Below are 25,256 nucleotides of genomic sequence, written 5' to 3'. Positions count from 1 at the left end.
GTGTGTTAACTTCTTAAGGAAAACAGCTCTACTGCATTATGTTAAGATTAAGATCACTTTATTGTTATCCGGAGTCAAATGTATTTATCTTTCAAGCTATAGCACACAATTGTACATACAGCAAGTTAAGAGTTAGGTCTGCTTTGTGTTTTCATTTTTACCACGGAAAAAATATTGCGATACTAGTTTTGTTAACAGCCCAAATGTTTACTGTTGTGAGTGCAAATTAGGAGACAGATATTGATAATTGAATCATGTCACACTACTGCAAGCATTGTCGACCTAGCTTCAAGATCACACAATCCCTTCGACAGGCCTTTTCCCCCCAAGATTTCTGAGCAAAACATTCGTTTTTTTCTTTGTTGGACATAATACTGTAAAAACATCATCCAATCTGCAGCAACTGCGTGATGCCATCGCGTCAGAATGGACCAACATTCCTGTGGAACACGCCCCGAATAATTCAGGCTGTTCTGGAGGCAAAGGGGGGTCTGACCCCGGTACTAGATGGATTGTTGTAACCCTTGACTGTAGCAATCTCGTTGGTTTCAAAGCAAGGCTTACTTTGCTTTATGACCTTTGGCTGTTTATGTGCTGCATGTCTCACTTTTTTGCTTTAAAACGTTACGGGCTATCTAGTGCGGTTTGCTCACAGACAGTAGGCAGTCCTATGTATTCAGAGACATTTCTCCCTCATTCCTCAAAGAGACTGATGTTGTTTTTAATCATCACCACAGGCGGTTAATAGATCTGAGCACAAACAGCCTATATTCCAGGATTAGTTGTACCTCACAGTCAAGACCTTTTTGTAGCTCAGTTTGTAGGTGGTCTTTGTAGCTCAATTGGAATGGCCGATTTAACAAGGGCCGATTTTACGTTTTTATAACAATCGGGAATCTGTATTTTTGAACACCGATTTGGCATTTTTTTTTTTTTTTTTTTACATCTTTATTTAATTTTTATTAAACAAGGCAAGTCAGTTAAGAACACATTCTTATTTTCAATGACAGCCTAGGAGCGGTGGGTTAACTGCCTTGTTCAGGGGCAGAACGACAGATTTTTACCTTGTCAGCTCGGGGATTCAATCTTGCAACCTTACAGTTAACTAGTCCAACGCTCTAACCACCAGATTACATTGCATTCCACAAGGAGACTGCCTGTTACGTGAATGCAGTAAGCCAAGGTAAGTTGCTAGCTAGCATTAAACTTATCTTATAAAAAAACAATCAATCATAATCACTAGTTAACTACACATGGTTGATGATATTACTAGTTTATCTAGCGTGTAGGGGCGGCAGGGTAGCCTAGTGGTTAGAGCGTTGGACTAGTCACCGAAAGGTTGCAAGTTCGAATCCCCGAGCTGACAAGGTACAAATCTGTCGTTCTGCCCCTGAACAGTCAGTTAACCCACTGTTCCTAGGCCGTCATTGAAAATAAGAATTTGTTCTTATTAACTGACTCACCTAGTTAAATAAAGGTAAAAAAAATGTATATATATATTTTTTTGTTGCATGTAATCAATGCAGTGTGTATTCGTGAAAAAGGACTGTCGTTGCTCCAATGTGTACCTAACCGTAAACATCAATTTCTTTCTTAAATATATACTTCTGTGTATTGATTTTTTAAACCTGCATATTTCGCTAAAAGAAACCCAGGTTAGCAGGCAATATTAACCAGGTGAAATTGTGTCACTTTTCTTGCGTTCATTGCACGCAGAGTCAGTGTATATGCAACAGTTTGAGCCGCTTAATTTGCCAGAACTTTATGTAATTATGACATAACATTGAAGGTTGTGCAATGTAACAGGAATATTTAGACTTATGGATGCCACCCATCAGATAAAATAGTGAACGCTCCCGTATTTCACTGAAAGAATAAACGTCTTGTTTTCAAGATGATAGTTTCTGGATTCGACTATATTAGTGACCAAAGGATCGTATTTCTGTGTGTTATGTTATAATTAAGTCTATGATTTGATAGAGCAGTCTGACTGAGCGGTGGTAGGCACCAAGCAGGCTCTTAAGCATTCATTCAAACAGCACTTCCGTGTGTTTTTCCAGCAGCTCGTCTCTGCTTCAAACATTGCGCTGTTTATGACACACAGCCTATCAACTCCCGAGATTAGGCTGGTGTAGCCGATGTGAAATGGCTAGCTAGTTAGCGGGGTGTGCACTAATAGCATTTCAAACGTCACTCGCTCTGAGACTTGGAGTGGTTGTTCCCCTTGCTCTGCATGGGTAACGCTGCTTCGAGGGTGGCTGTTGTCGATGTGTTCCTGGTTTGAGCCCAGGTAGGAGCGAGGAGAGGGGCGGAAGCTATACTGTTACACTGGCAATACTAAACTGCCTATAAGAACATCCAATAGTCAAAAGTTCATTAAATACAAATGTTACAGAGAGAAATAGTCCAATTATTCCTATAATAACTACAACCTAAAACTTCTTACCTGGGAATATTGAAGACTCATGTTAAAAGGAACCACCAGCTTTCATATGTTCTGAGCAAGGAACTTAAATGTTAGCTTTCTTACATAACACATATTGCACTTTTACTTTCTTCAACACTTTGTTTTTGCGTTATTTAAACCAAATTGAACGTTTCAATATTTTTTTAGGCTAAATTTATTTTATTGATGTATTATATTAAGTGTTCGTTCAGTATTGTTTTAATTGTCATTATTACAAATACATTTAAGAAAAGCGGCCGATTCATCGGTATCGTCTTTTTTTGGTCCTCCGATAATCGGTATTGGCATTGAAAAATCATAATCGGGCGACTTCTTCTAGCTTGTAACACCAGGGTAGTGACTAGGGCTGTAATGGTACACGTATTCATACCAGACTGTAAAGTATGAGGACCTTGGTATGGTCTGCACTGTGAACCTGGAATGAGTACATAAATAAAACACAAGGCCTTTACGCTATGCCTACACTGCGATGTATGCCATTGCCTTGTCAGTAAATCTGAGTTTTTATTTTTTGGGGGCTATTCCTTTAAATAACTGCAGCCTATGCACGCACACGTAATCAAAATGTATGATCTTAACTGGCAGATTTCAAACTATCCGTTTGTGAGGTGCAGCCGAGGAACTCTGTTGTGGTGAGTGGTGGGATCGATAAGCCAGAATTGGAGGATCCTCTGTTATTTAAATCTCCCGTTTGGGAACATTTTGACTTCACAGTCGCTTACAATGGCGATGGACAGAGCTGTGGATAAAAAGTTAATAGTATGTTCTCCACTGCTCAATGTGCAGAGTAGTGTGTGTGTGTAGCTTGTTGTCTGCTACAAAGCGCCATTACAGTCATAGAGCCATATTAGGAGATTATCTAATCAATGGAAGATGGAGTTAAATGAGAAGTATATGCTACAACGAACAAGAGCCAGGTAGATGCTATTTAATAATCTGAATGGAGGTGGTGTTTGTAACTAGGACAGTAAGAAAGCGTATTAGCCTAGATAGCTGGCTAATTTAGCTAGCTATTTTAGCCAACTAGCTTCTCTCGATTTGATGCAGTTAAGACAAGTACAACGTGATCATATTGGATGATATATAACCTAGCTATGACAAGCTAGAAGTTAGTCGACTAGCGCAAGTCGGTTTGGTTGGTTGCTGCCCCTCCCTTGCTCCTGTTTCACACGCTCACAGTACACACACTGCAAGGCCCCTCCTCCGCCTGTTCTCGCTCGTGCTGTATCAGCACTGATTTTAATAAAATTGCGTAAATGGAATTTTCTGCTGCTTCCCTCACTTGGATCCGATCACGTCTATATGGAACAGGTCGTCTGTTCGGAGAGGGCCTCGATATTGAATAATTTATTTATTCATATTTGTCCGGGTGGGAAAGCCCCAGGTCCATTTCGGAAGGAGTACAACTTCCAACAGTTTTTGTTTATTTGAAAAAAAATATGCAAAATTTGAAAGCACCCTACTTGAAGCCCAACATAACAATCACCGTCTAAACAAACAATGCCAGGAACATTGAATGACTTTACAGGAACTGGACCACAAATATTAACTACATAACGGTTGGAATTTCTTTTTCTGCTGAACCGTGTACCTAAAACCGCATTACATACTGGACCATGGGATTGCTGAAACATAGTATGTATGCTCGCAGGACTGTAAGTTGCTTTGGATAAAAAGTCTGCTAAATGACATTTTATTATGGTTTATTATATAATATAAGAACATGTTTTCTTTATTTATATGCTCTGAAGTTGTCTCCGTATTGATATTGGCTGCATGCCAGTGCAAGTGCCCCTAAGTGTTACTGGAGAGGGATAAGGGGCAAGAGTTGCTTATTTAGTAAAATCATTTTATTCTAAGATTCTGTGAAAACCGGTTGGGAAATGGGCATTTTTTTTCTTCCTGTTGGCCCACCTGCAGAGTGAAGTTTTCTTGCATCCATAGCTCAGTCTATGACTTTGACAGTGGTTACATGGCACGGTCAGACTGGTTGAAATTACAGATTGTGCCTTTAATAACCTTAATAACCCCTGTGGGCGGCTTCCTGGTGTGGCTGTGTATACTTTGTGCTGCAAGTATTATTGATCTGCCCAGGCTGTTCCTCTCCTCTTCTGCAGCAGTCTATTACTGCCTGCCTGCTTTGTCTCGTCTGATCTGCCCCATCACTCCAAGGCGGCTCTTCCTAATGAGTAGTGACTGCCTCTCCATGCCAGCTATCAGTGGATAATTCTGTTACTAGGTGATACTCTGTAAAGTCACTCATATTTCTAGTTTTACATTTTACAGGACACATTTTTAAGAATGTTTTTAATGGAACACATTTGTGAATGATTTATGCGGTTTGCGGGAAGAAGCCATTTAGATCTGCATTTACAAAACACAGTGAGTGTCTTTTCCTTTCTGCTTGAAAAATGCAGAAACTCTTGCTGCATGTTGTAAACACAGATCTAAATAGCTTCTTACTGTAAATTCTGCTCGGCTTCTGTCAGGTTTCGCTCCAAATCATGAATGTAAAAGGAATAATTTTGTGCTTCAGTTGCACTTCTCTACTCGGATGAAATATACAGGTGAAGTCGGAAGTTTGCATACACCTTAGCCAAATACATTTATTAAACTCAGTTTTTCACAATTCCTAACATTTAATCCTAGTATATATTCCCTGTCTTAGGTCAGCTAGGATCATCACTTTATTTTAAGAATGTGATATGTCAGAATAATAGTAGAGATGGATTTATTTCAGCTTCCCAGTGGGTCAGAAGTTTACATACTCAATTAGTATTTGCCTTTAAATTGTATAACTTGGGTCAAACGTTTCGGTTAGCCTTCCACAAGCTTCCCACAATAAGTTGGGTGAATTTTGGCCCATTCCTCCTGACAGAGCTGGTGTTAACTGAGTCAGGTTTGTAGGCCTCCTTGCTCGCACACTTTTTCAGTTCTGCCTACAATTTTTTTTATGGGATTGAGGTCAGGGCTTTGTGATGGCCACTCCAATACCTTAACTTTGCCACAACTTTGGAAGTATGCTTGGGGTCGTTGTCCATTTGGAAGTCCCCGCGATCTCTTGAGATGTTGCTTCAATATATCCACATAAGTTTCCTGCCTCATGATGCCATCTATTTTGTGAAGTGCACCAGTCACTCCGGCAGCAAAGCACCCCCCCCCCACAACATGATGCTGCCACCCCGGTGCTTCACGGTTAGGATGGTGTTCTACAGCTTGCAAGCCTCCCCCTTTTTCCTCCAAACATAACTATGGTCATTATGGCCAAACAGTTCTATTTTTGTTTCATCAGACCAGAGGACAATTCTCCAAAAAGAACGATCTTTGACCTCATGTGCAGTTGCAAACCGTAGTCTGTCTTTTTTTTATGGCGGTTTTGGAGTAGTGGCTACTTCCTTGCTGAGCGGCGTTTCAGGTTGTCTATAGGACTCGTTTTACTGTGGATATAGATACTTTTATACCTGTTTCCTCCAGCATCTTCACAAGGTTGTTCTGGGGTTGATTTGCACTTTTTGCACCAATATTACACGAATCTCTTGGAGACAGAACGCTTCTCCTTCCTAAGCGGTATGATAGCTGCGTGGTCCCATGGTGTTTATACTTGTGTACTATTGTTTGGAAATTGCTCCCAAGGATGAACCAGAGGTCTAAAATTTTTGTCTGAGGTCTTGGCTGACTTCTTTTGATTTTCCCATGATGTCAAGCAAAGAGGCACTGAGTTTGCAGGGAGGCCTTGAAATACATCCACATGTACACCTCCAATTGACTCAAATTAATTAGCCTATCAGAAGCTTCTAAAGCCATGACAACATTTTCTGGGATTTTCCCAGCTGTTTAATGGCATTGTCAACTTAGTGTATGTGAACTTCTGACCCACTGGAATTGTGATACAGTGAAATAATCCATCTGTAAAAAATTGTTGGGAAAATTACTTGTGTTATGCACAAAGTAGATGTCCTAACCATCTTGCAAAAACTATAGTTTGTTAATTTTAGAACCACCCATCCCGGATCCGGTATATTTGTCATCAAAAACTCTTAATAGCATAGCGCAACAGTCTAGTAATATTATTTGAAAATATTCATTTTCATGAAAAAAGCAATGCAAGCGTTTGTAAGTTTATCGATAGCATAACAAAACAGTAAGTACACCTAGCATCAGGTAACTTGGTCACGAAAATCAGAAAAGCAATCAAATTAATCGTTTACCTTTGATCTTCGGATGTTTTCACTCACGAGACTCCCAGTTAGACAACAAATGTTCCTTTTGTTCCATAAAGATATTTTTTATATCTAAATATCTCCGTTAGTTTGTTGCGTTATGCCCAGGAATCCACCGGAAAGAGCGGTCACGACAGCACAGACAAAAATTCCAAATTATATCCATAATGTACACAGAAACATGTCAAACGTTTTTTATAATCAATCCTCAGTGTTTTTCAAATATCTATTCGATAATATATCAACCGTGACAGTTGGCTTTTCACTAGGACCGGGAGTACCAATGGCCGCCTTTCTCTTTTGCGCACAACTCACTCTGAGAGCCCCCCCTGTCTACTTACGCGATGTGGTCATTCACGCTCATTCTTCAAAATAAAAGCCTGAAACTATGTCTAAAGGCTCTTGCCACCTCAGAGAAGCCATAGAAAAAGGAATCTGAAAAAGGAATTCCTATGCATCCCTATGGGCAATAGGGATGCATAGGAACACAAAATAAGAGTCACTTCCTGATTGGATTTTTCTCAGACTTTCGCTTGCATTATCAGTTCTGTTATACTCACAGAGAATATTTTTACAGTTTTGGAAACTTTAGGGTGTTTTCTATCCTAATCTGTCAATTATATGCATGTTCTAGCATCTGGTCCTGAGTAATAGGCCGTTTACTTTGAACGTTATTTTTCCAAACATAAAAATAGTGCCCCCTAGCTTCAAGAAATTTGTGGAGTGGTTGAAAAATTAGTTTTAATGACTCCAACCTAAGTGTATGTACATTTCCGACTTCAACTCTATTTGTTCTCATCATTGGGACACTGTAAAGTACATGGAGAATAAGAGCACCTCCTCCCAGCTGCCCACTTCACTGAGGCTAGGAAACACTGTCACCACCGATAAATCTACGACAATCGAGAATTTCAATAAGCATTTTTCTACGGTTGGCCATGCTTTCCACCTGTCTTCCCCTACCCGGGTCACCAGCTCTGCACCCCCCACAGCAACAGCCTCCCCTATTTCTCCTTCACCCAAATCCAGATAGCTGATGTTCTGAAAGAGCTAGACATTCTGGACCCTCTCTTTCTAGAATTATCTGCCATAATTGTTGCCACCCCTGTTACTGGTCTGTATAACCTCTCTTTCGTATAGATTGGAAAGCTGAAGCGGTCATCACCCTCTTGAAAGGGGGAGACACTCTGGACTCAAACTGTTAGACATATATCTATCCTACCCTGCCTTTCTAAAGTCTTCAAAAGCCAAGTTAACAAACAGAGCACTGACCATTTTGAATCCCACCGTACCTTCTCCGCTATGCAGTCTGGTTTCCGAGCTGGTCATGGGTGCGCCTCAGCCACGCTCAAGTTCCTAAACGATATCATAACCGCTATCGATAAGACACTACTGTGCAGCTGTATTCATCGACCTGGCCAAGGCTTTCGACTCTGTCAATCACCACATTCTTATCGGCAGACTCGACAGCCCAGGCTTCTCAAATGACTACCTCGCCTGGTTCACCAACTACTTCTCTGATAGAGTTTAGTGTGTCAAATCGGAGGTCTGTTGTCCGTACCTCTGGCAGTCGATATGGGTGTGCCAAAGGGTTCAATTCTCAGGCCGACTCTTTTCGTTGTATATATTAGTGATGTCGCTCTTGCTGCTGGTGATTCTCTGATCCACCTCTACTCTGATCCACCATTCTGTATACTTCTGGCCCTTCTTTGGACACTGTTAACAAACCTCCAAATGAGTTTCAATTCCATACAACGCTCCTCCCGTGGCCTCCAACTAAATGCATGCTCTTCAACCGGTCGGTTTTCGCACACGCCAGCCCGCCTTGCATCACTACTCTGGACTGTTCTGACTTAGAATATGTGGACAACTGCAAATACTTAGGTGTCTGGCTAGACTGTAAACTCTCCTTCCAGGCTCACATTAAGCATTTCCAATCTAAAATTAAATCTAGAATCTGCTTCCTATTTTCCAACAAAGCATCCTTCACTCATTCTGCCAAACATACCATCGTAAAACTGACTTTTCTACCAATCCTTGACTTCGGCGGTGTCATTTACAAAATAGCCTCCGCTTTTCTCAGCAAACTGGATGTAGTCCATCACAGTGCCGTCTGTTTTTGTCACCAAAGCCCCATATACTACCCACCACTGCGACCTGTATGCTCTCGTTGGCTGGCCCTTGCTTCATACTCGTTGCCAAACCTACTGGCTCCAGGCCATTTATAAGTATTTGCTAGGTAAAGCACCACTCACAGATAACTGCACCTGTACATAGCCCATCCAACTACCTCATCCCCATACTGTTATTTATTTTATTATTATTTTTTGCTCCTTTGCACCCCAGTATCGCTACTTGCACATCATCATCTGCACATATATCACCCCAGTGTTTAATTGCTAAATTGTAATTATTTTGACACTATGGCCTATTTTATTGCCTTACCTCACTATTACTTAATTTGCAAACACTGTATATAGACTTTTCTATTGTGTTATTGACTGTACGTTTGTTTATCCCATGTGTAACTGTGTTTGTGTCGCACTGCTTTGCTTTATCTTTGCCAGGTCAGTTTTAAATGAGAACTTGTTCTCAACTGGCATACCTGGTTAAATAAATGTAAAAATTATAATTGGAGCACAAGTCGGCACTCTGACTGATGTGTAAGATTCTTCTCTCCTGTAACTTCTTCTGTTGTAGGTTTTCTCTGATAGAAAATTAAAAATGCAAGGTTAACTTTTAACAAAACAGGAAATGTAGCTGGCTACATTATTTATATGATAAACATTAGAAATATGAAGGCCATGCATCGTTTTTGCAAAAGATACCTTGCTTTTTCATTGTAAGCAACACTGAACAAAAATATGAACGTTACATGTAAAGTGTTGGTCCCATGTTTCATGAGCAGAAATAAAAGATCCCAGACATTTTCCATATGCACAAAAGGCTTTTCTCTTAAATTTAGTGCACACAAGTTGAAGGATCCCTGTTAGTGAGCATTTAAATTGTTTACCCACTTATTGCATTCTCAGCGTTGAACAATGGTCAGAAGGCTTCTTAATCTGAAATCTAATTGTGCCTACCTCTGCGAACGAGTGGATTCATGTATGCTCGTTATCTTCGCCTGCTTCCCCGGATTTGCCTTGTTAGCAGCGCATTCACTCACCACTCTGTTCAACGAGGAACTCCGCCCACGACAGACCGAGAGGTGAAATGAACTACCTCAGCCCAGACCCACAGAGGCAAGTGGCAGAGAAGTCCCCGACAGCGGATTTTGAGTGTACAACTTTTAAATCGCTGCTATTTCAGTCCGATGTCCAGCGCTAGCTGGGTAGCTAGCTATAACTAGCTGGCTAGAAGGATGAAGTTAGACCTAATGTTGAACAGAGTATGACCTCGGTAGAAGAAGTTGACTGACATTAAGCTAGCTACAATCAAGATGTTCTTACAACAGAATACCTTTTCTCTACAGTGAGTATTGAGACAGACAGTGGTGAGTCAGGCTGCAGTGGAGGCTAAGGTGATACAGAGAGGAAGCATTGACGCAAGCAGGGAGAGAGGTTAGTTGTACAGTGGTCCCCAATCAGTGGTCTCCAATGTGGGGTTCCATAAAATTTAAATGGGGTCCCCCGAGAGTCTTTAATCTTATTAAACACATGAATAACTTGGTTCTCTTCAAATGGGTATAGAATAGAACATTTGAGTCAACTACTGGCCTTTTACGCCATCAGAATTAACTTTCATGTCATTGTGTTGAAAGAATGTGGGACCTAAAATAGATTTTTTTATTTTTTTAAATTTATTTCACAGGTACAGGTCTGTGAGAGCCAGAAATCATGCTTATTTGTAGGTGACCAAATTCTTATTTTCCACCATAATTTGCAAATAAATTAATTAAAAATCCTACAATGTGATTTTCTAGATTTTTTTCTCTCATTTTGTCTGTCATAGTTGAAGTGTACCTATGATGAAAATTACAGGCCTCTCTCATCTTTTTTAGTGGGAGAACTTGCACAATTGGTGGCTGACTAAATACTTTTTTGCCCCACTGTAAGGAAATCGGTCATCATCAGGACTGACTTTTCCACTCATGTATGTAGTCAAATGCGTATTATTGAGTAGAACTTTGGTAGTGATGAATAGTGAGTTGTTTTTTTTGCGGCAATATTCTGTCTAATGCTTGCAACTAGAAACAATTGCATAATACTAACTATTACAAATTGATGGTCCTTGAAAATAAATATTAGTGCTTGAAGAAGTACTCAAATCCTTGAATTTGACTTGCCACGTGTTCCAGTTCCCGCCAATATCCAGCAACTTCATTTAGACATTGAAGAGGAGTGGGACAACATTCCACAGGCCACAATCAACAGCCTGATCAACTCTATGTGAAGGAGATGTTGCGCTACATGCGGCAAATGGTGGTCACACCAGATACTGACTGGTTTTCTGATCCACGCCCCTAACTTTTTTAAGGTATCTATGACCAACAGATGCATATATCTATTCTCGGTCATGTGAAATCCATAGGTTAGGGAGGGCCTAATGAATTTATTTAAATTGATTGATTTCCTTATGTATGGTAACTCAGTTAAGTCTTTGAAATTGTTGCGTTTTATTTTAGTTCAGTATAATTTACTTGTGTGGCTGATAGCCAAATAGCGTTGCACTTCTCTGTCCCTTGATGAAAATTACACCTGCTCTTTCCATGACACTGACCAGGTGAATCCAAGTGAAAGCTATGATCCTACATTGGTGTCACTTGTTAAATCCAGTTGAGGAATAGTTTGTGAATCTTTGCCATTCAGAGGGTGAATGGGTAAGGCAATATGTCAGTGCCTTTGAATGGGGTATGGTAGTAGGAGTACCAGTTTGTGTATCAAGAACTGCAACGCTGCTGATTTTTTCACGCTCAACAGTTTCCTCTGTGTATCAGGAACAGTCCACCACCCAAAGGACATCCAGCCAACTTGACACAACTGTGGGAAGCATTGGAGTCAACATGGGCCAGCGTCCCTGTGGAATGCTTTCGACACCTTGTTGACTCTCAATATAAAATGCAGGTGAAATGGTTTGAGAAACAGATTTTTTGATTGTCTGCGTTTTGAAAATGCTTATTTCTGAAAGCAAATGCGTCCCCCTGCATTTTTGTCAGTGTTAACAATTGGCATACGATTTTGGTGTAAAAAGGTTTCGGTTCCTTCAGTAAACCAATTATTGTATCTCTGTCCTATGGTGAGTGTGGATCTGTGTGTGTGTGTTCCCTGCAGGCTCAGCAGATGCTCTCGGCCTGCCTGGAGAAGGTAGATGTGTCCAACACAGAAGGCTATGACATCTTCATCACTCAACTCAAAGAAGGACTGAAGAATACCTCACATGAGACTGCAGCCAATCACAAAGTGGCCAAGGTGAGTCACACTCAGCGCTTCTCGGAGGAGGCGAACCTTGTCACAACTTTCCTACTAACAAAGGATGCACATTTCGATAAATGTTGCTGCCAATTAACCAACCCCCATTAACCAATTAACAAATGGTTAAATTAGTTCCAAACAGTGAAATGATGTGACCAACATAAAATACCGTGCAAGGAACATTATATTTTAAGAGCTTAAAAGACGGGACAATGGCAAGCCTATCCTCTCATATTATTGAACATGTGACTACTGTAATGAAGCAGACAATGTAATATATAATTTCCAAAATGCATTTTTTGGGATAACACTGTTCTGAAAGACACACTTGATGTGAGCCATGTGACCGAGATTAACATCTTCGTTAAGCAATAGGGGTGTGTTGAGTTGTTGGACAAAACGGTTGTCTTAACGAATATGGGCAATCTTCTGGATACGATTATGACAAGAGTATTTTTTTTTTTTATGATCCGTGACTGGGAAAATCGCCATTTTCGGGTACCGACACGCATCTTTCTCATGTCAGTCATTTGGTTCTACATGGTCTAAATAACTCAACTGCCTGTAAAGAGAATGGCAGGCTGTAGGCCTACGTTGATTCTGCTGCTCTGAATGGATAGTGAAGCTGTATCTCTCCGTCCACTCGCTTCATGTCGTGTCAGCTTTCATCTAATTTGGTGACAGATTCTCGTGAATAAAAAAAAAAATCTGCATAAAAGCAATATAAGCATTTTCCCACGGGATGTTTCCATCAAATTGACTTGTTGTGGAGAAAATGGTGTGAGTGATGACGTAGTGCACATAAAAATAACTTTTGCTGTTAAATTCCCATGTACCGAATAAAAGATACATGTTCAATGGGTTCTGTGACAAATGTTGCATTATATAGCAAATGTACCCTCTCTGGGGTTGGCCAGTGCGCTCGAGCCAACAGGTCGAACAGTGTGAGTGTAGCTTTCAAATTCTCTGTCCATATTCTCATTATGTGTTTGTCAAACGGCAGCCAAGTATCTAGCATCATTTCACCAGAATAACCCCCTCTATATTTATTGGAAAGCAGCATCAAGTTCACCACCGTGCGCTTTCAACACCCTGTGAAGTTCGTCATAACTTATTTAATCTGTAACCTTATAAACTGCATGCTTTCCCGAGTTGTAGTTGGAGGACCACACAACGAGTCACCAAGTTTATATCAATATGTGTGCATACTGTGGTTCCTCCTTTAAAAGGCTGATTTTGTTTTCCATATACACAGAATAAAAAACATTATATCCTGCCAGCATGCCAACGAGTACTGAATGACGCTATTTACTCTGAGACCGGCATAATAATGTAATGAAACGAGCAGGTTTTGAGCTCTCAACATTCTAGCCCGAAGTCCAGCATTCTATCGACTGCCCAAATTTATTGAGTTGGGGCCGACTGTGGCTAAAAACACTTTATCAATTGGAATCATTATGTGGAAAGGGGAAAAATTATTATTATTAGTTTTTCACAAGAGTTGGAGAATGGGCTATTAGCTGAACAATAGACTATTCAACCTTTACTAAAGAATTGTCTAATAGCTGAGCTCGGTGTGAACCCACCTCCCCAACTTGAGCTAGGTGTGAACTCCCCCCCCCAACTTGCAACAAATAATTTGTATCTTTCCACATCTACCTACACACAGTTAATGTTCTCAGAAAAAATAAATATATATATTTGTGTGTGTGGATACAGTTGAAGTCGGAAGTTTACATACACCTTAGCCAAATACATTTAACCTCAGTTTTTCGCAATTCCTGACATTGTAATCCTAGTAAAAATTCCCTGTTTTAGTTCAGTTAGGGTCACCATTTTATTTTAAGAATGTGGAATGTCAGAATAATATTAGAGTATTTCATTCAGCTTTTATTTCTTTCATCACATTCCCAGTGGGTCAGAAGTTTACATGCACTCAATTAGTATTTGGTAGAATTGCCTTGAAATTATTTAACTTGGGTCAAATGTTTCGGGTAGCCTTCCACAAGCTTCCCACAATAAGTAGGGTGAATTTTGGCCCATTCCTTCTGACAGAGCTAGTGTAAATGAGTCAGGTTTGTCGGCCTCCTTGCTCGCACACGCTTTTTCATTTCTACCCACAAATGTTCTATGGAATTGAGAACAGGGCTTTGTGATGGCCACTCCAATACCTTGACTTTGTTGTCTTTAAGCCATTTTGTCACAACTTTGGAAGTTTGCTTGGGGTCATGGTTCATTTGAAAGACCCATTTGCGACCAAGCTCTAACTTCCTGACTGATGTCTTGAGATATTGCTTCAATATATCCACATAATTTTCCTGCCTCGTGATGCCATCTATTTTGTGAAGTGCACCAGTCCCTCCTGCAACAAAGCAACCCCACAACATGATGCTGCCACCCCGGTGCTTCACGGTTGGGATGTTGTTCTTTGGCTTGCAAGCCTCCCCCTTTTTCCTCCAAACATAAAGATGGTCATTATGGCCAAACAGTTCTATTTTTGTTTCATCAGACCAGAGGACATTTCTCAATCTTTGTCCCCATGTTCAGTTGCAAACCGTAGTCTGGCTTTTTTTATGGCGGTTTTGGAGCAGTGGCTTCTTCCTTCCTGAGCGGCCTTTCAGGTTATGTCGATATAGGACTCGTTTTACTGTGGATATAGATACTTTTGTACCTGTTTCCTCCAGCATCTTCACAAGGTTGTTCTGGGGTTGATTTGCACTTTTTGCACCAATATTACATTCATCTCCAGGAGACCGAACGCGTCTCCTTCCTGAGCGGTGTGATGGCTGCGTGGTCCCATAGTGTTTATACTTGCATACTATTGTTTGTACAGATGAACATAGTACCTTCAGGCGTTTGGAAATTTCCCCCAAGGATGAACCAGACTTGTGGAGGTCTACAGTTGGCTGATTTCTTTAGATTTTCCCATGATGTCAAGCAAAGAGGCACAGTTTGAAGGTAGGCCTTGAAATACATCCACAGGGTACACCTCCACTTGACTCAAATGAGGTCTAATTGATATCATCTCAGAAGCTTCTTAAAGCCAGGACATAATTTTGGGGAATTTTCCAAGCTATTTAACAGCACAGTCAACTTAGTGTATGTGAACTTCTGACCCACTGGCATTGTGATAGAGTGAAATAATCTGTCTGTAAACAATTGTTGGCAAAATTATTTGTCATGCACAAAGCAGATATCCTAACCGACTTGCCAAAACTATAGTTTGTTAACAAGAAATGTGTGGAGTGGTTGAAAAACTAGTTTTAATTAATAGTTTTAATTATGTAAACTTCCGACTTCAACTATATGTACAGTGGGGCAAAAAAGTATTTAGTCAGCCACCAATTGTGCAAGTTCTCCCACTTAAAAAGATGAGAGGCCTGTAATTTTCATCATAGGTACACTTCAACTATGACAGACAAAATGAGAGAGAAAAAATCCAGAAAATCACATTGTAGGATGTAATTTATTTGCAAATTATGGTGGAAAATAAATATTTGGTCACCTACAAACAAGCAAGATTTCTGGCTCTCACAGACCTGTAACTTCTTCCTTTATTAAGAGGCTTCTCTGTCCTCCACTCGTTACCTGTATTATTAATGGCACCTGTTTTAACTTGTTATCAGTGTAAAAGACACCTGTCCACAACCTCAAACAGTCCTTAAACCTGTTGCGACTCTAGGGGCAGTTCCCGTTTTAAACAAGATATTTTGTCACAAAGATGCTCGACTATGCATATCATTGGCTTTGGATAGAAAACACTCTGACGTTTCCAAAACTGCAAAGATATCGTCTGTGAGTGCAACAGAACTGATGTTACAGGCGAAACCCAGATAAAAATCCAATCAGGAAGTGCTGCATTTTTAAAAACCGCTTCATGCCAATGACTCCTTATGGCTGTGGATGGGCTACGAATTAGCTTAAGTTATCTACGTATTCCCCAAGGTGTCTACAGCATTGTGATGTCTTTTTACGCATTTATGTTGAAGAATAGACTGAATCTGCAATAGGTAAGTAGTTTGGTTTGAAGAAATCTGTGGGAGCAATTATTAGGAAATGGAAGACATACAAGACCACTGATAATCTCCCTCGATCTGGGGCTCCACGCAAGATCTCACCCCGTGGGGTCAAAATGATCACAAGAACGGTGAGCAAAAATCCCAGAACCACACGGGGGGACCTAGTGAATGACCTGCAGAGAGCTGGGACCAAATTAACAAAGCCTACCATCAGTAACACACTACGCCGCCAGGGACTCAAATCCTGAAGTGCCAGACGTGTCCCCCTGCTTAAGCCAGTACATGTCCAGGCCCGTCTGAAGTTTGCTAAAGAGCATTTGGATGATCCAGAAGAAGATTGGGAGAATGTCATATGGTCAGATGAAACCAAAATAAAACCTTTTGGTAAAAACTCAACTCGTCGTGTTTGGAGGACAAAGAATGCTGAGTTGCATCCAAAGAACACCATACCTACTGTGAAGCATGGGGGTGGAAACCTCATGCTTTGGGGCTGTTTTCTGCAAAGGGACCAGGACGACTGATCCGTGTAAAGGAAAGAATGAACGGGGCCATGTATCGTGAGATTTTGAGTGAAAACCTCCTTCCATCAGCAAGGGCATTGAAGATGAAACGTGGCTGGGTCTTTCAGGATGACAATGATCCCAAACACACCGCCCGGGCAACGAAGGAGTGGCTTTGTAAGAAGCATTTCAAGGTCCTGGAGTGGCCTAGCCAGTCTCCAGATCTCAACTCCATAGAAAATCTTTGGAGGGAGTTGAAAGTCCGTGTTGCCCAGCAACACCCCCAAAACATCACTGCTCTAGAGGAGATCTGCATGGAGGAATGGGCCAAAATACCAGCAACAGTGTGAAAATATTGTGAAGACTTACAGAAAACGTTTGACCTCTGTCATTGCCAACAAAGGGTATATAACAAAATATTGAGATAAACATTTGTTATTGACCAAATACTTATTTTCCACCATAATTTGCAAATAAATTAATAAAGAATCCTACAATGTGATTTTCTGGATTTTTTTTCCTCCTCATTTTGTCTGTCGTAGTTGAAGTGTACCTATGAAAATTACAGGCCTCTGTCATCTTTTTAAGTGGGAGAACTTGCACAATTGGTGGATGACTAAATACTTTTTTGCCCCACTGTATGTATGTCATAGCTCCCGAGTAGCGCATCCTTCTAAGGCACTGCATCTTGGTGCAAGAGGCTTTACTACAGTCCCTGGTTCGATTTTCAGGCTGTATCACAGCCGACCGTGATTGGGAGTGCCACCGTGATCGGGAGTGCCATAATGCGGCGCACAATTGGCCCAGCGTCATCCGGGGTTGGCCAGGGTAGGCCTTCGTTGGTTTCTTACCTGTCTTGCCTAGTTAAATAAAGGTTCAATTTAAAAACAACTGGCAGCAACCGCAGCACAATCAATAGGAGGAGAGCAGTGGCTGATGCTGAAAATATAGCTTGTTATGCAAGTGTTGCACACCAACAGATGGAGAAGACTGGTGTAGGTTGAGAAATTAATTTCAACAAAAATCTTCATTTTTATTTGACTTTACAAACAACAAGAGGGCTTAATTGGAGTCTTTCTTCGGAGCCTAGAGCTATATAAAATAACTTAACTAGCTGAGATAGGTTATGAGGCTTAACAGCCTAATAGAAGTAGGATTTATTTTCTTTTTTCGCCAACTTAGTTGCAACTGGTCAAAAATGTAGCATCCTACATAAAACAATCATTTGAAGAAAAAAAGTCTGCACGTTCGAACTACAACAATGTACCTAATATTTAAAAGCGCACATTTGTAAATTCTAATCTCTAAATGTAATTGGAAAGGAAGATACAAATTTTGACACACTAAAGAATGGAAACAAGATGTGGTTTTATTTACAGTAGTGATGGACAACTGGAGGCATTTTGCAAACATGTTTTCAAACGCTTGTTTCTCACAACTGTAGCAGGTGTAGCCCATCATGCAAATGTTTCCTATGAGCAGGACAATATACTTTTTGTAACCCGGCTACTGTTGTGAAAACCCCTCAACCCCGCAATGTATTCAATGCTTAACTACTCTAAAGTGTTAAATTTCTAACTGAAAACAGCAGTACAGTATGTCTTCAGCAACATCTTCATGCTTTTGTTAATAAATAAAACGACGAGAAAAAAGTAATTAAAATGCGGATATTTATATAAACTACATTTTAGTCGCACTTCCACCCAGCTCCACGACCACAGGTAAAACCTTGCTGAGATGATCAATGTATTTGTTGTCTTGTTGTATCGTCAATTTCTCTAGCCAAAACATCTTGATGGCCTTGACCAGTTTATCTTTGCTTGGAGGAGTTACGGATGAATGTTTTCAGTTGATGCCAAAGTTCGATTGGGTTTAAATCTGGAGACCTACATGTGGAGATGAACAAAATATTTTTTAGATATACTATAGTCCTACCGAAGGTGTTGTAAGTCTTTTCCTTTTTAAAGTAAAAAAACCCCAAAACTTTTATTTGACTACATAAAGGTCTACTTACTCTGCTGGTGTCTTGACCCAGTTTATGCCCTCATTTGCAATGCAAACCCGGGCGTCAGTGCGTTTTGGGTCATTGTCTGCATTTGGAGAAGAAAAAAATAAATTTAGCCTAACAGCCAAAATTAGGTACAATAATAGAAATATACATGTTAATAGGCCTAAACGTAACAAAATATTGCTATAATCCTACCTTGAAAGAAATTATGTGTACACAGAAACACCTCTCTGACATAGGGTCCAGTAAATCTCTTGGTGATTTATTCCTCAAAGACATCTCGAGCCATGATACCTGAAAAAGGAGGCGAGTGAATTATATTATAACACATAGTCCGTGAGGTGTAAGCTACAATATTTTATGTACCTTTTGCTTTGTAAATAGTGACCATCAAAAATCAAATATGGGCCTGGTCCCTGGCCAGAAATTGCCCCCCACACATGGAGTTTGAGTGGATGCTTGGGACTCTGCTTGCTTGATCTTCTTCCTTTTTTCCCCTGCAGCAATTTTGAGCAAATTGCTCCAGGGCCATGGTTGATTTGTCTATGAAGATGACGTTATTGAATGTCTTGCCACCTTTGATCCATGCCTGGGCCTGCAGGACGCCAAGTTCTATGTTTGTCCTGACGAATCATTGAGTCAAAACTACAGAACAGTACAAAACAAGCGAACACGCATGCTTAATGTTCTGATAATAAAAAATAAATATTTAACATTTCTTACTGAGCCTTTCCTTAAGTCTACGCAAGTTTCTTCAACTGTCTTCTGACTGTAATTAGAGCGATGTTGATGTTGTGCCGTGATGCCAGCAGATTACATATAGCCTTTTCCAAGCGCTTACCATCTTCATGAATATAAGCAAGTGATGTCTGCTAAATAATCAATTTAGGTTTCTCCAGAAATAAATGTTTCTAAATAACAAATTGGCTTTATTTACAAATGAGTGAGAATGTCTTTTTCTTGCTCACTCTGTGTTAAATGAAAACGAAATTTCCAAAATATCATAACTTTTTAAACAAAGCGATTATTATTTATATTAATTAATTTAGAATGATATAAAAGCCCCTTAGTATCTGAGAATATTTAATGGAAAATGCCCCTTTTTTAGATATTAATTTAGAGTCCTCCAATCCTCTAAATGTAATTATTGTTGGAGAGTCACGTCATTTGAAAAAAATATTTCCCGATATATACTGTAGACCTACCATAGGCAAAATGAGTCTCACTAGTGTTGAGTAATGTCCTGTTTTAAAAATGGTGTGGGTCTTATTTATTTAAAGAGCATATTGAAGTTCGAAGCAAAAGCCTACAATTATTTTAGCACAGTTTCGCTCTGCTCTGAGGAAAGCATGGGGACTGGTCTTGATAAATCAATGAGATTTTTATTTTCATTGAATCTCCGTTTGGGTATTAGTTAGACAAGAATTAGAAAATTAGGGCGCAGAAATGTTATGCTCTTAGTGTAACCTTTATTTAACTAAGAAATTCAGTTAAGAACAAATTCTTACAAGGACAGCCTACTTGTGCCCTGCGGGGTTTCTTCACCTAAATAGCCCAGTACTGTACTGCTGACCGTCACGTTGTACTGCGCCATATTTTCTATTCCATCCTAATGGAAACCCAGATGGTTTTTAGTTTTTCTTAGAATATAAAAAACATAATATTAATCAAATTAATTAAGCAAGTACCAGTCAAGTTTTGACACAGCTACTCATTCAAGGAATTATATTTTATTTTTTACAATTTTCTACATTGTAGAATAATAGTGAAGACGTCACAACTATGAAATAACACCGGTCTCCCAGGTGCCCTGCATTCTGTAGTACAGACATGGTCTGCTCTCCCTTATGTAAGGAATTAGGCACTTTCCCATGTTTACTACAGTGTGTATTGTAGACTGCACAGTAGCCTAATCAACAAAAACACATTTCGTTAATAAAATAATGATAAAAAAAATACTCTTTCAAAATGCAGATGTTGATTTAGTTATGGATCCATAATGAATTACTATGGAAATAAATATCACTGATTTGCAGAAATATTGGAACAAAGTTGTTTAATGAAGACAAACCTTTGAGTCCTCCAATGCTGTAGCTCCTCCCGACACTCGTGTTGTACAGCGCCGTATTTTCCATCCTAAACCCTGAGGTTTTTGTTTTTTTCTGACTAGAAATACCATAATATTCATCTAATTAATTAAGCCACATTTCTTAATCAATCCCATATACTATGTTATTACAAAAAGGGTTTAAATTCTCTATTAATGCCATTGTGGAATACTATCAAATGCTTCTCAAAGATGCCTCTGGTGGTTAAACTAGCAATAACTTGGCTGACGATTAAATTATGTGTTCCAGAATGCTGCGGCAGCACGCAAGGTGTGCCGCAGTATGACGCAACTTTTAAAGGACGAACCACTAAGTGTTTCCGCCAATTTCTCACATGATACCTTTTTAGACCCACTAGACAAGGTGGGATCTTTTTGTCTTTTTTTTTTACATTTAAGAAGTTAAAACCTCTTATGGATAGGCGAGACTCTAGCGTCTCAACTAGCCAATTGCTGGGGGAAATGCAGAGCACCAGATTCAAATAAAATGCTATAAAATTCAAACTTTCATTAAATCACACATGTAAGATACTCAATTAAAGCTACACTCGTTGTGAATCCAGCCAACATGTCAGATTTTAAAAATGCTTTTCAGCGAAAGCATAAGAAGCTATTATCTGATAGCCTGCACCAGCCGTAAACAAAGGAGCTAGCATAGCAGGCGCTACACAAAACGCTGAAATAAAATATAAAACATGCATTACCTTTGACGGGCTTATTTTGTTGGCACTTCAATATGTCCCATAAACACCACAATTGGTCCCTTTTGTTCGATTAATTCCGTCCATATATATCGAAAATGTCCATTTATAAAGCGCGTTTGATCCAGAAAAAAACAGCTGAAAAAAACGCAACGTCACTACAAAATATTTCAAAAGTTGCCTATATACTTTGCCAAAATATTTTAAACTACTTTTGTAATACAACGTTAGGTATTTTTAAACGTTAATAATCGATCAAATTGTAGACGGTGCAATCTGTATTCAATACAATACAATTCACATCTTGCACAACTCACAAAAGTATCCCCAGTTCCGAGTTGGCCTACTTCTTCATAGCACAAAGGAATAACCTCAACCATATTCCAAAGACTGGCGACATCCATTGGAAGCGGTAGGAACTGAAAAAGGTTCCTATTAAATATCCAATGGCAAAGACAATATAGGGAACAGAGAGAAAATAAATAATTCTGAACAGTTAGTCCTCGGGGTTTTGCCTGCTACATATGTTATGTTATACTCACATACATGATTCGAACAGTTTTAGAAACTTAAGAGTGTTTTCTATCCAAATCTATGAATAATATGCGTTTCTTATATTCTTGGCATGAGTAACAAGAAGTTGAAATTGGGCACGCTATTTATCCAAAAGTGAAAATTCTGCCCCTTAGCTTTAAGAGGTTATTAATTAAATTAACTGACAAATTTGCTGTTTCCATCAGGCCTGTCGTGATATTTCTTTTGGCCAACTTGAACTTTACTCACACAAAAAGGTTGGTTGGTAACCTGGTTACAGACATGCTCACCTAAGGACGCTGCTCCTATTCTGCAGCTGTTTTGCAATGAGAATGTTCAGGGAGGTATTCTGCCAACCTCTATTTAGGCTTATTAAAACGCTTCTGTTTTTTCCGATCATGAGTATCATCCAATCCGACGATCAACTGTCAGTTTACGGATACAATTATGCAGGGCTGGTCCTGGAGCCGGAAGAAATGGCAGAAGTTTTACTGGCGCCTAAACAATTAAGCTGTTGTGTTCGTTTTTGTGTGTGTTATTTGCAACTTATTTTGTGCATAATGTTTCTCCCACCATATCTTACTGCAAAAAAATTGCTTTTGGATATCAGTACAGTGATCACTCACCTCGGATTAGACAGATGTTTTCTTTAACAAGCAGGATGCATGGGATCTACTACTAACACCTGACAAGGCCAACATCCCCGTTATTGGAAAGAGAATGAGGTACAGAGGACACAGAGCGGGGTGCCTCGTAAGGATCCGCGGAAGGCGAGTGGGAATGCGGCTGTTACGTCAATATTACTCGCCAATCTATGGACAATAAATTAGACTAGGTACGATCACAAATATCCTATTAAAAGGACATCAACCTGTAACATCTTATGCTACTCTGTTACTCAGTCACTTTAACAATACCTACATGCACAAACTACCTCCAATTAGCCCGACTAACTGGTTACTGTATATAGCCTCGCTACTGTTATTTTTCACTGTCTTTTTACTGTTTTTTTATTTTATTTCTTTACTTATCTATTGTTCTCCTAATAGTGCAATTGTTAAGTAAAACAATAGGTGTTGGTTAGGGCCTGTAAGTAAGCAATGTAATGTCTACATACACCTGTTGTATTCGGCGCACATGACAAAAACTTTGATTTGATCCTGAGCCTATTTGCAATCTGTTTACACCCCGGAAAATGCATGAGTATTTTCTTTATCGCTATGATCAGCTCGTACAAACATGTATGGATACAAACTTGAAACCACTGATCATGACAATGTAGCTCATGAAACTTGTGGACCGCTGATGTGAGTTGCCCGATTGTTTCACTTTGACTTGTCCTGTTTTTAGAATATGGTGTTAACATGTCAGCGCATTTCTTTATTTTATTTGTCGCCATTTAGGTTTGGCTATTTGATCAGAAAAACCTGCATGATGTAACAAGTTTCTATCTCATTACATTGTCATACATTTTATCTCCAGCCTGTAGGCTGCAGAGAAAGCCTCATGCTCTTCCTACCATTTTCTACTGAGACTGAGCCATTAGTTGTAAAGCAAGCTACTTTCTAATGATATACACTGCTCAAAAAAATAAAGGCAACACTAAAATAACACATCCTAGATCTGAATGAATGAAATATTCTTAAATACTTTTTTCGTTACATAGTTGAATGTGCTGACAACAAAATCACACAAATAATCAATGGAAATCAAATGTATCAACCCATGGAGGTCTGGATTTGGAGTCACACTCAAAATTAAAGTGGAAAACCACACTACAGGCTGACCCAACTTTGATGTAATGTCCTTAAAACAAGTCAAAATGAGGCTCAGTAGTGTGTGTGGCCTCCACGTGCCTGTATGACCTCCCTACAACGCCTGGGCATGCTCCTGATGAAGTGGCGAATGGTCTTTTGAGGGATCTCCACCCAGACCTGGACTAAAGCATCCGCCAACTCCTGGACAGTCTGGTGCAACGTGGTGTTGGTGGATGGAGCGAGACATGATGTCCCAGATGTGCTTAATTGGATTTAGGTCTGGGGAACGGGCGGGCCAGTCCATAGCATCAATGCCTTCCTCTTGCAGGAACTGCTGACACACTCCAGCCACATGAGGTCCAGCATTGTCTTGCATTAGGAGGAACCCGGGGCCAACCGCACCAGCATATGGTCTCACAAGGGGTCTGAGGATCTCATCTCGGTACCTAATGGCAGTCAGGCTACCTCTAGCGAGCACATGGAGGGCTGTGCGGCCCCCCCCAAAGAAATGCCACCCCACACCATGACTGACCCACCGCCAAACCGGTCATGCTGGATGATGTTGCATGCAGCAGAAAGTTCTCCACGGCGTCTCCAGACTGTCACGTGCTCAGTGTGAACCTGCTTTCATCTGTGAAGTGCAGGGCACCAGTGGCGAATTTGCCAACCTTTGTGTTCTCTGGCAAATGCCAAACGTCCTGCACGGTGTTGGGCTGTAAGCACAACCCCCATCTGTCGACATCGGGCCCTCATACCACCCTCATGGAGTCTGTTTCTGACCGTTTGAGCAGACACATGCTCATTTGTGGCCTGCTGGAGGTCATTTTGCAGTGCTCCTCCTTGCACAAAGGCAGAGGTAGCGGTCCTGCTGCTGGGTTGTGGCCCTCCTACGGCCTCCTCCACGTCTCCTGATATACTGGCCTGTCTCCTGGTAGCGCCTCCATGCTCTGGACACTACGCTGACAGACACAGCAAACCTTCTTGCCACAGCTCGCATTGATGTGTCATCCTGGATGAGCTGCACTACCTGAGCCACTTGTGTGGGTTGTAGACTCCTGCTCATGCTACCACTAGAGTGAAAGCACCGCCAGCATTCAAAAGTGACCAGAACATCAGCCAGGAAGCAAAGGAACTGAGAAGTGGTCTGTGGTTGCCACCTGCAGAACCACTCCTTTATTGGGGGTGTCTTGCTAATTGCCTATAATTTCCACCTGTTTTCTATTCCATTTGCACAACAGCATGTGAAAGTTATTGTCAATTAGTGTTGCTTCCTAAGTGAACAGTTAGATTTCACAGAACTGTGATTGACTTTGAGTTACATTGTGTTTAAGTGTTCCCTTTATTTTTTTGAGCAGTGTAGTTCGTTTTATGTCACAATGCTTTTGATTTGGCCACTGGGGGACAAGGAGAACCCCAGCTCCACTAAAACCATTGACAGCTATGTGTTTATTTCAAGGGATTGTTAAATAAATGTTAACTATTTGGTTTAAATGTCATATATTGAGTGTAGTCAGAACTATACATTTCTGGTT

General features: G+C 40.3%; 1 protein-coding gene across 17 annotated transcripts in view; it reads left to right on the top strand.

Annotated features, from left to right (window-relative positions):
- The window catches only part of LOC135512358 (baculoviral IAP repeat-containing protein 6-like), a 146,985-nt gene that overhangs the window by 4,451 nt on the left and 117,278 nt on the right, over positions 1–25,256 (top strand). For 16 of the 17 annotated variants that reach the window (XM_064934336.1, XM_064934335.1, XM_064934321.1 and 13 more), the window contains exon 3: positions 11,958–12,095. In XM_064934336.1, the coding sequence (XP_064790408.1) occupies positions 11,958–12,095 (138 nt within the window). Of the gene's footprint in view, positions 1–11,623; positions 11,751–11,957; positions 12,096–25,256 lie in introns of all 17 variants that reach the window. The other variant, XM_064934333.1, reaches the window with a different exon arrangement.

This window comes from Oncorhynchus masou, chromosome 24 (genome assembly GCF_036934945.1).
Source record: "Oncorhynchus masou masou isolate Uvic2021 chromosome 24, UVic_Omas_1.1, whole genome shotgun sequence".
Classification (NCBI taxonomy): domain Eukaryota; kingdom Metazoa; phylum Chordata; class Actinopteri; order Salmoniformes; family Salmonidae; genus Oncorhynchus; species Oncorhynchus masou.
The sequence above is the reverse complement of the archived record's forward strand: the minus strand, read 5'-3'. Positions and strand labels throughout refer to the sequence as shown.